At 45.1% G+C, this 16,440-nt stretch overlaps 1 protein-coding gene and 2 long non-coding RNA genes across 4 annotated transcripts in view; 2 read left to right on the forward strand and 1 right to left on the reverse strand.

The window, feature by feature from the left end:
- LOC144390257 (protein NLRC3-like) overlaps nucleotides 1–8,476 on the forward strand; it is a 45,917-nt gene extending 37,441 nt beyond the window's left edge. The window contains exons 8-10 of the mRNA XM_078096719.1: nucleotides 1,125–1,298; nucleotides 7,061–7,107; nucleotides 7,252–8,476. Of these exons, the coding sequence (XP_077952845.1) occupies nucleotides 1,125–1,298; nucleotides 7,061–7,107; nucleotides 7,252–7,829 (799 nt within the window). The 3' untranslated portion in view covers nucleotides 7,830–8,476. The remainder of the gene's footprint in view (nucleotides 1–1,124; nucleotides 1,299–7,060; nucleotides 7,108–7,251) is intronic.
- The window catches only part of LOC144390358 (uncharacterized), a 173,537-nt gene that overhangs the window by 80,308 nt on the left and 76,789 nt on the right, over nucleotides 1–16,440 (reverse strand). The gene's annotated exons all lie outside the window — the stretch shown is intronic.
- Nucleotides 1–16,440, forward strand: part of LOC144390350 (uncharacterized) — a 94,230-nt gene that overhangs the window by 39,654 nt on the left and 38,136 nt on the right. The window lies entirely within an intron of this gene.

The raw sequence follows: 16,440 nt of genomic DNA on the forward strand, positions 1-16,440 counted from the left end.
GTCTTTTTTGTGAATTAATATCTGTGTTTCCATCACATCACGAGAACCTTGTAGACAAGACATATTTACCACATAGTAGCTTGAAAATAGACCGTCTGAAACACAATGTTCTTTCACAATAAAACATCACATGTTCATCATGTTGTTCCTGTTATTCAGGCTTTATGATGTCCTATTTCATATAATGAATGAATGAAAAGCAGAGGTGTGAAGAGACTGAAGATTTTAATGTGTGTCTCTACAGTGATGATCTGCTGAGTGATGGTTGATTATTTCTGATTTGATGAAGATTCATTCCACATTTACACTCACTTTGTTCTCTCTTTCTTTCTATGGAAGGAGTCAGAAGGAGGATAGAGAAGCCTAACTTTGAATTTAACTAATAAACAACAATAAATATCCCTGCTTCATCCTGATATTAATACCACAGTAATTCCTGTAAACAGAGCACAATAAACCTCCCTGTTCTATGTAGAACAAAATCAATTGTAAACACTTTCACTGAACATGTTTTTTCATGTTCTAACTGATCGTATTCTAGTCCAAACTCATCATCAGAGGATTCAATATGAATACAAATGTTATTTTTCTTGTTTATTGTTGTCTCTTCAGACTGAGTGTCTGTAACCTCTCAGAGAGAAGCTGTGACGCTCTGTCCTCAGTTCTCAGCTCCCAGTCCTCTAGTCTGAGAGAGCTGGACCTGAGTAACAACCACCTGCAGGATTCAGGAGTGAAGCTGCTTTCTGCTGGATTGAAGAGTCCACACTGTGAACTGGAGACTCTCAGGTCAGGATTCAATTTTTATTTACATCCATGGTACATTTCGGACTTTCATAAGATTCTTTCTGCTTCCATGATTTAAATCAAATATGTATTTTCCAACTATTTCCATAAAATGTGTTTATTTTCAATATAATGTAAATATTTGACATTATAGAGTTAGTAGTAATGTTATCAGGTTGTTGATGTACATTAGTGGGTGTTTAGTTGTGACTGGAAACCAGTCAGTAACCATGTTAATGTGACCCCTCTGTACCTGATAGTATCTCAGTACTGCAGTGACCTTCCAGCCCTCACAGCTCCCTCAGATCATGTGACATGTGTCTTATTATGTGTGTCTGCAGTCTGTCAGGCTGTCTGATCACAGAGGGAGGCTGTGCTTCTCTGGCCTCAGCTCTGAGCTCCAACCCCTCCCATCTGAGAGAGCTGGACCTGAGCTACAATCATCCAGGAGACTCAGGAGTGAAGCTGCTGTCTGCTGCACTGGAGGACCCTCACTGGAGACTGGAGACTCTCAGGTATGAAGAGGCTGCAGCCACAGACCATCAGTCTGGTAGAGGAGGTAGAGCTGGAAACCTTTTCTTTGTCCCACTGTCAGCCTGGTTAATAAGACCCTGACACACCAAGCTGACCTCAAACTACCAGAGACTCATCAAACTGTTTGTGTCCCACATGAGACCATCGACACAGACAGAAGTAGTGAGGAACAGTAGCCAGGATGAGCCTGAACAGGGGGGAAGGTGATGAAAGCCTTGTTTCTCTGGAGCTTTGTCTTGTCTCCACGTTATAAGAGAGGACAGTGTCTCCTGACACGTTGACGGCATCATGGTGGGTTGATATGAGTCAACGTGGTCACGCTGCAGGTTTGTGGGCTCTTAACAACTCAAACAACACTTGGATGTTTAGATGCTGGTCCTCTGCCTCCAGTGTGTGTTTGTCCTTTAGTCCAGACATTATGATTAAGAGACAAACAGTCAGAGAAACAATCTGTTCAAAGCGTCTTGATGGATCATCACAGGAGGAACGTTTGGTGTTTTAAAGGAGTTCAGCTTCACCTGCTTTTGGTGCTTTGCACTGAGAGAGGGTTCCCTGGATGATAAGAGTGGACTTGTTGAAGCTACAGGTGACAGTCGGCCACAGACGCTCAGTGAAGAACCAACAGCTGATGGTGGACCTGGAATTAGTATCAACTATATCGTAGAAATGAACAGAACATACCAAAAAAACCCTATCCAGATAAATGTTGCCATCCGGATGGAGTGAATGTGATTGTGGTTGGATGAGAAGTGTTGGGAGCGGCTAGGGGGTTGTATTAGGTTACTAGCAAATGAGGAACTAACTTATGGACATTAATAGAATTATTAATAATCACTAAGATACTTCTCAGAATGAATAAATAACGGGGCACCACCCTGAGCTAACAGGGACCAATAACCAATACTATAAATCAAGTCTCATAATTGATCTTCACTCCTTGAGAGTGAAGATGTTGGAAGGAGTTAAGTTCGAGCACTGGCGATGTATGTCAACGGTCACCACCATATAAATGCACAAGTAAACACAGGAAAACGGTTCTTTAAAGTATAACAGGGTTTATTAACTCACAGGAACACCGATCAAGATCACCTATAACTGCAACCAACAATCCCCATAACACTTATTTTAAACCTACTCACTAAACAAGCAATCAAAACCAGAGTGTGTATTTGTGTGTGTGTGTGTGTGTGTGTGTGTGTGTGTGTGTGTGTGTGTGTGAGCACAGAGGGGGTGAGAGAGAGAGAGAGAGGGGGAGACGAGGGGGGTGCAGGGAAGGAACGGCGGTGGGGTTGCGCGCAACAACAAGCGGAGTGCCGGTTATCACACTAGGGGGCGAGCGAGAGCAGCGGGGCGGAAGTGAGACCGTTAAATCAAACCACAGAGGAAGACGGGAACGTTAAACAGTGTAATACGACTACTGGACGCGAGGGGCGAGCGAGAGCGAAATGCAGGAAGTGTTCCACGTATTAAAGCAGGGGGGGCCAAACTTTTTTCACTGAGGGCCACAGACAGAAAAATATGCGAAAGGTTGAGCCGCTCACTAAAGTTAAGGTATATGACCTCTAGTGTATTAACAGTAATACAAATCAATCAATCAAATGTAGGTAAATTATGCTTGATAATTTATTATACTTACAGAAAAAACTGCATAAATCACATGTCTCCATTAATGGGTTTTCAATTTTTTTTTACCAAAAGGGTTGGCAGCTCATCCTCAGATTGCTTCTTCGTCAGGATGGGGACCCCCTTCACAGCCCTGTATAAAGAGCGAAGGCTTTATTTAACCTACTCATGCAAATCATTTATCAGCTAACGTGTTTTAGAAAATGTTATCAACTTTAATTGACTGCATTTATTAAGTAATTGGGCTTTTGAACACATGAATACTGTGTAATATATTTGAACTCGCCTACAATGGGAACAGTGTTGCACTTAATGGGAGCAGTGATGCTGCTCTGGACTGAAGGACGGCTGGCAGGTCACGAGTAAGTTTGCTGGTTGAGATGTGAAGGACATCACAGAGATGGCTGTCGCTCATTTTGGTTCTCAATCTGCTTTTGTTCAGAGTTCACAGAGAAAATGTTTGCTCGCATATGTATGTTGTGCCAAACAGACTGGTCATTCTTTTTGCGTGGCGTCGCATCAGAGGAAACTTGGCCTTTTCCAAGCTCCGGTAGAAGTCGGGTAGGGAGAGGAGCTGCATCTCGATGAGTTCTAATTGCAGACTCTCTTCCACTTCTTCTGCATCCAGCAGGAAGGGAGTTGAGAACAGCTTGATTTCTTTCTCAATGACAGAAACATCTTGGAAGCGCTGATTGAATTGTGTCATAAGAGTTGTGATCACAGAAACATATTTCCCCTTTTTAGCAGAGAGGTCGGCCTTTGGATGAGCACGTTTGATTTCGGACAGCGTAGGGAAGTGCCCAAGGTTGAAGTTGCGTAGTTGTGTCTCAAAAAGACGAAGCTTCGCACAGAAAGTTGTGGTACAAGCTGGTCTTTGCCTTGTAGGCTCTTGTTCAGTGAGTTCAGATGACCAGTAAGATCAACTAGAAAGGCAATAAGGGAATAAAACCGCTTCAGCACGGAGCCGCGACTAAGCCAGCGCACGTCACAATGATAGAGTACGTCCCCGTATTCAGCATCGACATCAGATAGGAAAGCTTAATTCTCTGTGGTAGAGCCCTCGTGCTCGAATTATGTTGACAGTTTTCACAACTGTGGTCATCACATCGCCAAGCTGGACTGTCTTGGCACAGAGAGCTTCTTGGTGGATGATACAGTGCAATTTTACAGCCTCGCCTCCACTCTCTGGCACCTTGGCGCACACCATAGATGCCATTCCTTTGGGCTCGCCTGTCATAGCGGGAGCCCCGTCCGTTGCAACTCCACACAGCTCGTCCCATTTAAGTTCCATCTTGTCAATTGCACCTGACGCGGCTTCAAAAATGTCCTCACCCGTTGTTGTGCCCTTTAGACTCCGAAGATCAAGCAGCTCCTCCGTGATGCAAAAGTCATCGTCAACTCCCCGCAAAGAAATGAACAGTTGTGCGGCGTCTGTTGCATCTTTCATCACATGCAATCGAGTAAAAGTCAAAAGCACAAGCTTTATGTGACACTTGATTCTGTATGTTAGCTGACAAGTCTTCCATTCAACGCACAATTGTGTTTGTGGACATGCTCACGTTGTTGAATTCCTGCATCTTTTCCGGGCACATTATTCCAGCGACTTTAATGAGGCACTTTTTAACCAAGTCACCGTCTGAGAAAGCTTTCCCGCGGCGCGCTATGAGTTGAGCTAGCTCATAGCTAGCTATTGTAGCGTTTTCTTGTGTGTTGTTAGCAGGGTAAAAGTACTGTTGTTGAGCCTGCAGGTTAGCTGCCATGTGCTGGACTTTGTCCTCTCGCTCAGCAGCAGTGTAGGACGTGAAGGTCGGATGCTTGGTTTCGTAGTGTCGTCGTACATTGGACTCTTTCATCACTGCAACCGTTTCATTGCAAATCAAAGAGACACACTTCTCCTTGACTTCTTTGAAGAAATATTCATTTTCCCACCGTGTTTGAAATGTTCTGCATTCACTTGCTATCTTGCGTTTCTTTGGTTCTGCCATTTTGTCGTCGCGGAATTTTTTTATTTAAACATTTTTTTTGTGGAAAGTTTCATGTGTGGGCCACATTCCATTCTATTTTTATAATTTGCTGGGCCAATAAAAAATGGATCCCGGGCCGCAGTTGGCCCGCGCGCCGTACTTTGGACACCCCTGTATTAAAGCAACGAGGAAGACGACAGTTGCACTGCTATGGCAACGCTATCTGTTGCTAGGGACTACGGCTTGGACAAAGGAGGGGGGGGATACTTAGACGCGGCGCGAGGAGATTCTGTCCCGCGACCAGCGGAACGTAGATCAGCAACGTGAATCAGGATGGTCGGATCCATGTGTGTGCAGTTACAGAACCAACGATGTGGCTGGCGATACGAAATGAAACCACAGGCAAACGGATCTCACGGCGGAGACCCGGGAAAAGAAAAGAAAATAAGGAACTATTCTGACCATGAGACTTCATTCAACAGCGTAACACAGTCGGCGCTTTCACTCTCTTACAGCAAACGTATCACAGCATCAGATCAACAGGGGACATTACGACATTTGCAGGTACACATTCAAACATAAATCAAAGGTAGCGGATTCGTTGATCCGGACTCTATCGTACCACGTTATGACTGAACAAATCAAATAAACATCAAGTTCATATCAACACGCTAAATTACTCTGCCCAGAAAACCAGTGTTACTGTTTGATGGGCGTTGGTCATCAGCTTCCAGCTGACTGAGGACAGTTGAGCTCCGCGTAGGGAAACTCAGTGGATGAAGGCGATTTCGGCCGTGGGGTCCGAACTTCTCGTTGGGAACAGAGGCGGCGGGGGGTCAGAGAGCAGCTGTCTCTCCGGTCCTCTGGAGTCAACAGGAATGAAATCAAAAGGGAAAAGGAAGCGGGACGTAGTGGAGCGCGAGTCTTGAGTTCGTCCAGCGAGATTAAGACTGAAACTTGGGAATTGGAGGGAAAGAAAAGAAACCAAACAACGTTGTGTTGTCTCGATCTGTCACTAACGGGAAGTCAGGCGAAAGAGATCGATCCTTTGGCGCAATCTCTTCTTATGAACTTGAGGTCCATAAATAAATGTCACTGTCCTCGGCCAATGGGAGCGCTCGGTGTTCTTTGGTACGTCCTCTTTTTATGGCCAAGGGGGTCTGGAGAGCTGCAGGGGTCCTGTTATCAGCCCCTGGCATCAGGCCACGGGGGACCCCTATATGTTGGTGTTCTTCCTTTGTCCTCAGTGAAGAAACACGTGGTGAGGTTCATTAGCAGGGTGGAGGCCCAACAGAAGTATGAACATTTAGCATCCAGACACCCGATTGGTTTTCTCCGCCATGCGCCTGCAGATCAGAGCGACGGCGGGTGTGAAAAGTGGTCGGTGGAAGGATCCTTTGTCAGAAGCCACAAGCCGATCTCAGTTGGTATTTAGCGACATGGACCCTCCTCCTCCTCCTCATGCAGATTCCATGTAACGTTACATGAGGACCTTCATGACCATGAGTTTGTTGTTTTCTACCTTTATGGAGAATCTGCCACAACACAGCGACTTGCAAGTAGCGCAGCGCCTTAAATAAAGTCACGTGTGTCTTTATGCGGCTTTAGAAATGAACACAAAGGGATTCTGTATTTGCTCATAAAGTCTGAAAAACGGCTTATTTGGCCGATGTTTTGATAAGCGACCGAAGCCAGTTCAGTGTTTCCATCATTATAACAGGGGTGCCCCCCCATGAAGTAGTACAACGGGGAGACACTGCAGTCCACCTGATCAATGGGACAACGTGGACGTCCTCCGACTCGCCTCATTCAGCCTCACTGGAAAATGGCTTCTGCTTTTATGTGTTACAGTTGTGTGATAAAGTGTTTGCTGCCTTCCTGATTCCTCATTTCTTTCATGTTCAGGCATGAAAATCCCTCACCTTTTTTGGGGGGGGGGTATGGCAGCAAATCACTGCCAAAATTCAGAGCGCAAATCAGGTTGATGCGTAAATCAAACATTCGCGAGCAAATAAATAAATAAATGAATATCTCTGGTGAGACGGACTTTTGAACGTGAACTTCGTTGCTCGCGAGGAGAATCTCTGCTGACACTCCTGTGAGAGTGATGTAATGTCCATGTCTCCATGCTGCTCTGACCCCCCTCCTCCTTTCAGGGTGGAGCCTGATGGAGTCCGATGGTTGACACCAGGTCTGAGGAAGTGTAAGTGTGCTTTGATTCATGAAGATTCAACCATCTTCACACTGTGACATCACTCATTCACCTCTGTGATGTCATCATCAACGTGTCAGTAGATGAACACATGATTAATAACTGCAGCTGTATTGTGTCTTGTTCTCTCATCAGATTCCTGTGAACTCACAATCGACACAAACACAGTAAACACACACCTCAAACTGTCTGACAACAACAGGAAGGTGACACGTTTGGAGGAGGATCAGTCACATCCTGATCATCCAGACAGATTTGACTTCTGTCCTCAGCTGCTGTGTAGAACTGGTCTGACTGGTCGCTGTTACTGGGAGGTCGAGTGGAGAGGAAGAGTTATTGTATCAGTGAGTTACAGAGGAATCAGGAGGAAAGGAGACAGTTTAGACTGTGTGTTTGGATGCAATGATCAGTCCTGGAGTCTGATCTGCTCTGATGGAGATTACTTTGTCTGGCACAATGGGACAGTAACACCCATCACCTCCTCCTCCTCCTCTGGTAGAGTAGCAGTGTATGTGGACTGTCCTGCTGGCTCTCTGTCCTTCTACAGAGTCTCCTCTGACACACTGATCCACCTCCACACCTTCAGCACCACATTCACTGAACCTCTTTATCCTGGGTTCTGGTTTGGTTCTGATTCCTCAGTGTCTCTGTGTCCTCTTCAGGAGGGAGAGTCTCCTCCTGGTGGAGAACCTTCCTCTCTGCTCACCACATAGTTCAGTCTGTACAGCTGATGGTGGTTCATGTGGGTGTAGATGCAGGTGGAGCAGGTGAGGGGTACCTGAGCTGGTCTGGACTCTGGGGGGTCCACAGCTCTCTGGGACTCAGATGGAAGTGTGAAAGAGCTCAGCTTAATGCTGCTGTGCTCCTTCAATCAATAGATGATCATTTAGATATTGGCTCCTAATTAGGCTTTAATCTTCATCTTTATGTGTTCAAGAAGACATTTTATAAGACGCTCTTTCATCTGTCCCCCCATATGAGACAAATGTGTCCTTATGTGTGTGTGCGCTTCATCAGCAATAATAAAAACGAGGTGAAGAAGGAAAATATGAATGTGTAATTCTTTTTGAGCCCATTTTAACTTCAAATCTTTCTAAATCTGTTGAGTGAAATCAAATCTAATTTCACATAATCAGGTTTGTTTTGAACAAGAAGCTTTTTAATGGTTCAGCAAACCTCTCAAGGAAATATTGAATATGCGTTACTTGTGTTTTTATTCCCTATAATGTCATTTACAACATTTACTCCATGTGTTACTTTAACAGAAATAGAATTGTTTGGCTCTAATGTTAATAAATGACTTTTATTGGAAACAACTGTACATGTTTAAACAGGCCATCAAATAAAGATGCTTTCAACACGCTGTATTATTTCTTTTGACATGAAATACTCTGATCCTTTTTAAAGATGCTGTACTATTGACTTTTGTACTGTTTCCTCCATAATATCTGTATTTATTCTACAGCCCTGTTGCTGTGTCAATAGCACAGAGGAAACATTGGTGGTGCAGCATGTTGAAGAAGGAAGTGAGTAAATAAAGAAATGAGTAATGAATAAGTTGCTTTATTAACCTTATTAACCTTCACGCAGAGCCGTCTCACAACAACACAAACTACTGAGCTCGCTACTTCAGGTGCAACTTGAAGCTTTCATTCTGCACCAAATATCACACTTAAGTCACCAACAAAAACACACAAAGCACAAGCACACATTTGATAACAGGGTGGAGTTTATCTCCTCACAAAGTGGAGTATTGAAAGTGTTAAATGGGATTTCCCGCCAAAATAAAAAACAGCAGCAGCATTGCCACTAAATGCAATAAAACACGCGTTGTGCAGCGTGGACAGAAAGAGGAACGGCTTTAACTTTCCATCTCTTAATAACATGGTTATTGTAGCTGAAAGAAATGATTACAATAAAGTACATCCTCATTCTGCTCTAAAGCAGGTGTGTCAAACTCATCGTAGGTCACTTTGATCTCCAGCCATGTCCAGGGCTGATATGAAGGTCCAAGGTGATTCTATGTGGACGTTTCTCCAGGTTTCATGGCTCGGCTTGACCTCCTCACGCACAAACGCATGAGGACCGTCACCGACTACTTCCTGGCTCCCTGATGGGAAGCTTCCGGATGCTTCTCTTTTTGAGGTGAATGCTTTTAATTTGTGTCGTCAGTGAAATGGATTCATGAAGATGATTCAATGAGAGGACGATCGGGATCAATCTCTCTATGAATAAATGCTACTGACTGATTAATGCTCAAAACAAGCTCACATGGGACAGTATTACATATTATATTTGGACTTCCGTGACACTAATGCACACTTCATATGTATTTGTGTCATATGTATGTATATAACAGAGTTTGGGTGACCTTCAATATTTATCTCCATAAGATATTTCTGGGCTTTTTAGGAGCAAAGAACAAGTTCCTGTTGTCATGCAGAAGGAAGTATTAGAATGTGACTCCAGAGCTGAAGTCATTTAGTGAGTGTTACACACTAAATGAAGACATGTCCAGGGGGCCACATGTGAATTGAGTAGATGCATCTGATTGTTAGTGTTCATCTATTTTCATTTCAGGATGTTGCATTAATGCTCATTCAGGTTTATCGTCAGCTTGATGTGGGAGTTATTATTTAGTTACTTATTCTTGAATATAGTTTGATTAATTGTTTGGGTAATTGGATCACTAATTGCACCTGGAGGTTACTTGGGGGCACAGCCAGGTGGGACCAGCATGCACCTGGGTGACTAATAGTGTTTAGCAGTGAGACAGTGAGACAGAGCACTGCATAGGAAGGCAGACAAGTTGTATCGTATGTGTTGTGGATCCTGTGGAATAAAGGCGAAACAAAGGAAAAGATCGGCCAGACAATCCGCTTTCTTACTGCGTGACAGAAAACAAAAACTAGGTGCAGCAGTGACCCTTTGATTCAAAGATGTGTTGGTAACAAGGACAAACGGCCACTACAATTAGCATGTTTAATAAAATAGTTGTAATATGAATCAAACACAATAGTCATTTATGTCATATAATCACTGTACACATGAACAGCCACAATGTAACGTTAAGACCTGAGCAGCACAGCATTTCTACCTCCCATGTGCTCAGAGTGAGTTACTTCCTCTGTGGGGAAAAACTGTTAGATCATCAGCTGTTAACAGCCTCATATGGTTTGGAGGAGTAAGAACATGATGTAGAGTCAAAGGGAGAGAGAACAGTTTCACTTTCTCTTTAGTTCAACACTGACATACAGAGTGAAGGTAAAAAATACAACTTACATTTTAAAATCAGAGTTTGTTGTGATTTCCATCATTGTGACCGTGGCACATGGAGTACAGAGGGTGTGCTGCAAACCGCAGGGTTTGTGGTTCAAATCCCAAGTCAAAACGTCCCTAAGCAAGACGGCCAAACCCCTCACTGCTCCCCAGGCGCCCTTATGTTGATTTGATCTAAGGAAGTTATTATTGCATCATGCTTTGAGTTAAGGTTACATCATCACTACTAGTTAACGTTTGAATGGTATTCAACGTTTAAACATATAAGGATTTAATTCCTGATCGATTATCATTACAGGCTTAGACTTTTACTTTCTTAATTGGCTTTTTAGTTTTAATTTAATTATGACTTTAGGGAATTTACTTTAAGATAATCGGGTTTTTGGGGTTTCCTCTTCTCTCTCCTGTGGAAGTGTTTACGCTGTATTGTATAAGTTTAATCTCAGGTTTCATTGAGTTGGACTTTTATTTTGAATTTGCTCAAGTCATAACTGGTTGAATTTTCTTGGAGCAGTTTGAGATTTTTTTGGATAATTTGACCTGTGTTGATAGCGTTTTGACCTGTATTGTAGTTATTACTTTGACTCAGCGTTTTCATTGACTGTCTCACTTTCAGATCCAGTAGTTTACTTTGCATTGCTGATTTCAGTTGTCGATCTGATTCAACATGTTTTGTAGGTTTCATTAGTTTAGACTTTACATCATTTGTCTCCTCATAGTCAGTGACACAATAGCTCCTGGGACAAAAGGGACAGCTCAGGGTTCTTTAGATACACCAGGTTGCATCATGGTTACTTTTACAAGGACCAGAGAGCAGATGAAGATCAGATGGAGCCCAAAGAAAGAGAAAGGGAGTGGAGGAGGATGAAGAGATGCTTGAGAAGATGGCAGAAGAATGGGTGGTTCCCAACCAGTTCACCACCTGTGGGTGAAGACAGGCGCAAGGTGTGGAGGGAGACTGTAGCAGCAGGAAACCAAGCCACTACGGCTTATGTGGGAGCCGGCCGCTTAGATAAGTAAGAAGAGACGTGTCTGCACCAAGCGGCTGCTCGCCTACTGGAGGGCAGTCCACCCAAACACCCCCAAACCTGCTGTTGGACTGGCAGAGGAAGAAGAAGCAGATTGTGAGTCCGGTCAAGATGTCACCCCTCTCAGTGCAGACACCCATGCCCCCCCTCAGCTGTACCCAGAAATGACAGCAGCTGCACAGGAGAGGCCAGGTCCTTCCCGCCACATGCAGAGAAAAGGAGAACTTCAAACAGTCCCTTTGTGAAACCCAGCATCCAGAACAAGAACCTCTGTTCCATCTGAGAGGAGGAACGGGGGAAGTCGTGAGCGATGGAGAAGATGAGCCTGAGGGAAACAACAAAAGATGACATCGTCACATGAGGGTCACGAGAGCGTGGTGGTGGAAATAGAAGAGGAAGAGGAAGCAGGTAGCTGCGAACATGAACACCAGGGGGCCGCAGAAGAGCTGTCCATCACATCAGGACTCCTGTCCATCAAACCACTTGTGCAGAGAACCCATCCAAACCACGGCGAAGGAGGAGAAGCTGCTGTTGGAGGACGTCCTCCTCATAGACATTCTCAGATATCTGCAGCAGCAGAAGCAAACAAGAGACAGCGAGACAGGAGACGACTGCAGGTGAGAGACAAACAGCCCCAATACCCCGTCCCCCCCAGAGGACAAATATCCAGCAGGTAGAGACCGTTCAATGGGTCTCCAGCAGACAACGTGGGGACAATAGAGGACATGGATGTTATATATGTGGACAGGAGGACCATTGGTGCAGAGAGTGTCCCAGGAGTTATGAAAGGGACATGCGACCAAACGCTCCAACACGGCTGTTCTATACAACGCAGCCCGGCAGAACCAGAGGACGGGTCCACCTCCCCCCCCTCATACAACCCCCATAACAACTAACTGGTGACACACCGACGCCCACTGCTTCCCAACAGCCCAGATAAGCAGCCTTAGTCTCCCCAGTTTACGACTCACATTCCAGGTAGAAGAAGGGAGAATAGAGAGTACAGACTATTGAGAGTGTCGGAAAATAGATTTACAACCAGTACGAAACATTGATTTACTAATAGAGGGAAACTGTCAGTAACAATGAGACACGGTTGTGAAAGATTTAAATGAGGAATAAAGGTGATGATAATTGTTCATAGTGTCAGTTTTTTGTATCAATGTTTGTAGTTTTTTAGTCTCCTCCTAAACTCAGAGATGGGCTGTAAATTGTTGAGTGCTGCTATTGAGTGTAAAGTGCACGATACACTTGATACAGTATCTGGATGATGGAAGCAAACGTCTGATCAAAGGAACATTGATAGCAGCAGTACATGAAATAGGGAAACTTGTTAGACGGTCATCCTGTAATGGTACAACAAGTAGTACACACTGGAAGCGAATGGCGTAAACAAACAGATGGTCGTCCTTGTTTCAGCCCACTCAGCTCTCTTTCCCTTTCTCACTCCGTTGAGACTTGGTCGAAAGTCTTTCGGAGACCATTTTTAAAATCCTGGATGGAATTGGTTCCGAGCAGTAAGAGTTTTTATACACACATGTGAAGGCCATCCTCAGTGGCAGGTGCAATTTATAATTAATAGACCAAAAAAGAAGAAACGCGGATATGAATACCAAACAAGATGTGAACCGTCTATGAGATCGAGTCGACCGCCCTCCCTTCTCAGGACACAGCTAGTGGTGTGAATCTTGTGGTCTGAAAGCATTGTTGTGTGCTCACAAACCATGCGATCGTAGGCCGGCTCTTGATCTTGTAACCGGCGGCACATATTGGCCTCAGTGTCAATGAAGGCGTGCAGCTCGCTCACTGGCCTTTTCAGGTAGTGCACTTCATTGGGGACACGAGAAAGTGCCATATTCACGTTGTATCCTGTCGGAGGAGTCCAGAGCAGTGAAGCGCCAGCTCCGGGTCTCCGGTTGTTTCCGTGGTACATGGTGAATATCAATAAAAAGACTTGTGGAAAGCCTGTAAAAAGGCGTTTGATAGACGGTAAACGACTCAGTGTGGTCTTTAAAAAGACCGGTGGAAAGCCTGTAAAAAGGCTGAAATCCTTGAAAAAGGTTTTTGTTTTGATGGTAAATGACTGACTGAATGTGGTCTGTGAAAAAGGGTGTTGAATCTTTCAAAAGGCTACTTAACTCTGTAACGGACAGATGTCGCTGATAAATTCTCTGGAGAAAATATCTGAACTGCTCCCTCTGAACTCAGTAAGACAATGAACAGAAACATCTGATTCCCTTTGCAAATATTCTGATTCCGTATGCAAATGAATGTTGGAATAATACGCACTCATGTGGGGCGAGCATTCCGTCACCATGGAGACGGGGTACAAACACGGCGCACAGTAAAATATGTATATACACACATCTCATAAGCAGCACGTTCAACAACGTCTCTAAAATGTCAGCCATTAACAAAGACTTTAATACAAGACATTGAATGACATTGTTCTGTATCACTATTGGTCAGAAAGTCACCTGTATTTAATTTGCCTACCTGAAACCCTTTGATGCTCACCTCAGAGTTCAGGGCCACCGTGATAGAGAGGGGGAGCTGCTGCTGTTCGGCTGTGCAGGAACCACTTCCTGTTGACCTGCAGACCACCGAGCCGCCACGCTGGAACACAGAAACCTGAGAGGAAAACACACGTTTCATATAGAATATGACATAGGAAGTAACCCTCGCTGTGTGAATTGAGACTTTAACACTAACTGTGTCCAGGGTGACGGGCAGACCCAGAGTCCCGCCTCCTTTATGCGCCTTTGCAGTGAGGACGTCGTACCAAACCTAAAACACAAACAGCCCTTCATGTAACAGGCGCCATGAGGTGACTTGTGAGTCACTAGAGGACGTTTGTTACCTGCTGCTTGATTTACCTCAACAGATCCAGGAAGAAGGACTCGCACAGCTTGAACACGCGGCTTGGTTACAGGACTGGCCAGCAGTGCTCCACCTACATACAATCAAAGACAGTTAAGATCATAAAAGTGAGAACTTCACCCAGTAAAAAAAGGTATTTATCACCAATCATATACTGGTGGTCCACAGCGAAGGTGCTCTGTTCTCCTGGGAACTCCACCCAGAGAGGTCTGTGCACGTTTGAATAAAACAAGCATTTCCATAAGCTCTTCTTAAAAAGTGGATCTACTGATGTTTTAATGACCAACTTAAAACATGACAAACATGGACCTCTAGTGTCAGAAAGCAGAAGGTAAAGTGGACAAACAGCCTGCAGTACTTCCACTGGGCAGCAGAGGGAGGCAGACGGAGGTGTGAGCCAGGTGGAACAGAGTGAACCAGTAAGGCAGCAAACAGGACCTGAGGGCACAAGAGGCAACACTCGGATCATTACACACTGAACAAAGAGGACTGTGCACGTCGACGCTGATATTTAACAAGGCCACCTCCTCTTTGTCCACTAAGACACATTTTGACGATTCGTCCTGTTTATTGTTTTTTCACGCTAATTGAAAAAAGACCTAGGAGATGATATTCATTAAGGGAAAGCAGTCGTTCCTGGTGGATCCAAATGGCTGTGACTCATTTGACTGAAACAGTCAGAGAAGCTCTGTTGGATCGCAGTGCGGATGGCGGCGGTGACTTTCTCCCCAAACAGCTTCGTCCCCTTTGCAGACTGAGAGCTCCCGGCGTCTCGCTCGCTCTGCGGCTCTCTCCTCCTGATCGCCCTTACTGCATTTTAAAACCAGACCAACACCATGAAAACACATTCAGCTCAGCTGAGGCCGATTGCCTCCACCTGCCACGTTCCCTGAGCCCCTCCCCCTCTCTCTCCCCCCTCTGCAGACGAGCAAAAACCACGGCCACCACCACAGCAGAGTTCTGGAACGTTTTTATAAAGGGCCTAAAATGTCTGCAAGAGAGAGGCCTCAACCACTCAACAGTTTGACACCGGGACAGAACATTCCAGTCCAATGTTACAGCACCAAAGTCCCTCATTGGGAGCAACTCTACTTCCATTTGACCATTTTAGACATAAACTCTATTCAGTCAGAGAAACATTACCAGGCCAACGAGACCCCTCATAGATCTGCCCGTCTCTGTTCTTGATGAAGTGCCCCCCATCTCTGGCCTCATTAGACAAACACCAACCGGGGTCGATCTTGATGTGAGGATCGGTTATCACGACCAACTGACAGAGAAGAAAAAAATGCACCATAATGATTCGTGACACCCAAAAACAAACAAGGCCGACAATGTACGCTAGAAACTCACCTTCCTCTTCCTCTCCTCCAGGTGGCGCTGCAGGTTGGCCGGTTGGGGGGAAAAGCGCGGCGTCCCAGGTGAAGTAACGCTTCCCCTCCGTGTGCTCGATGTCCATCCAGATAACGTGGCACGGGATGTCGTGGCGGTCGAATCCAGCGTCCACAGCCTTCACGTCAGCCTCTTCGTCGTAGATCCAGCGGCTCTGGTGGTACCCGAGAGGAAACAAAGGGGGCGGGGCTTGATATCCTGAGAGAGGGAGGAGAGACGAGTAGCCGTGACTTATGGATCATGTGAATATTGTCAACATGTGCAGAAACAAACTAAGAGGGGAAGTGATACAGAAAGCATCGTGTTCCTTCTCATTAATGTGTGTAATTTGCAACATACAAGACACAATAAACAGTAAACAACCTGATATCTGACGCTGCATCCTTATCATCCTTATCTAATCCTGTTGTGGGGGGTTTCTTTCCACATGCAAATAGTCCAATATATTGTGTGCTGCACACTGGTACTGGGTGAACAGCTGCTGTGGACCGGGCCCGAGCAGAACCACGCTGTCCATCACACCTCTTTCTGTCAGTCTGTGGCTCCATGCGCCTCGTCTTCAGTGGGGGAGTTTGGCCGTGCTTAGAGAGGGAGGGGTTTGTAAAGTGGTTAAATGTGCATTTCTATATGTTTTCCAACATAAATGTGGTAATAAACGGGTTTATTGGCTGTTTGCCAGCAGGAGGACAAAAAGCAGCAGCAACGTCTGCAGGACGGATCAATCGTTCCCAGTCACACAAACGGG

This window comes from Gasterosteus aculeatus, chromosome 21, assembly GCF_964276395.1.
Source record: "Gasterosteus aculeatus chromosome 21, fGasAcu3.hap1.1, whole genome shotgun sequence".
NCBI lineage: Eukaryota > Metazoa > Chordata > Actinopteri > Perciformes > Gasterosteidae > Gasterosteus > Gasterosteus aculeatus.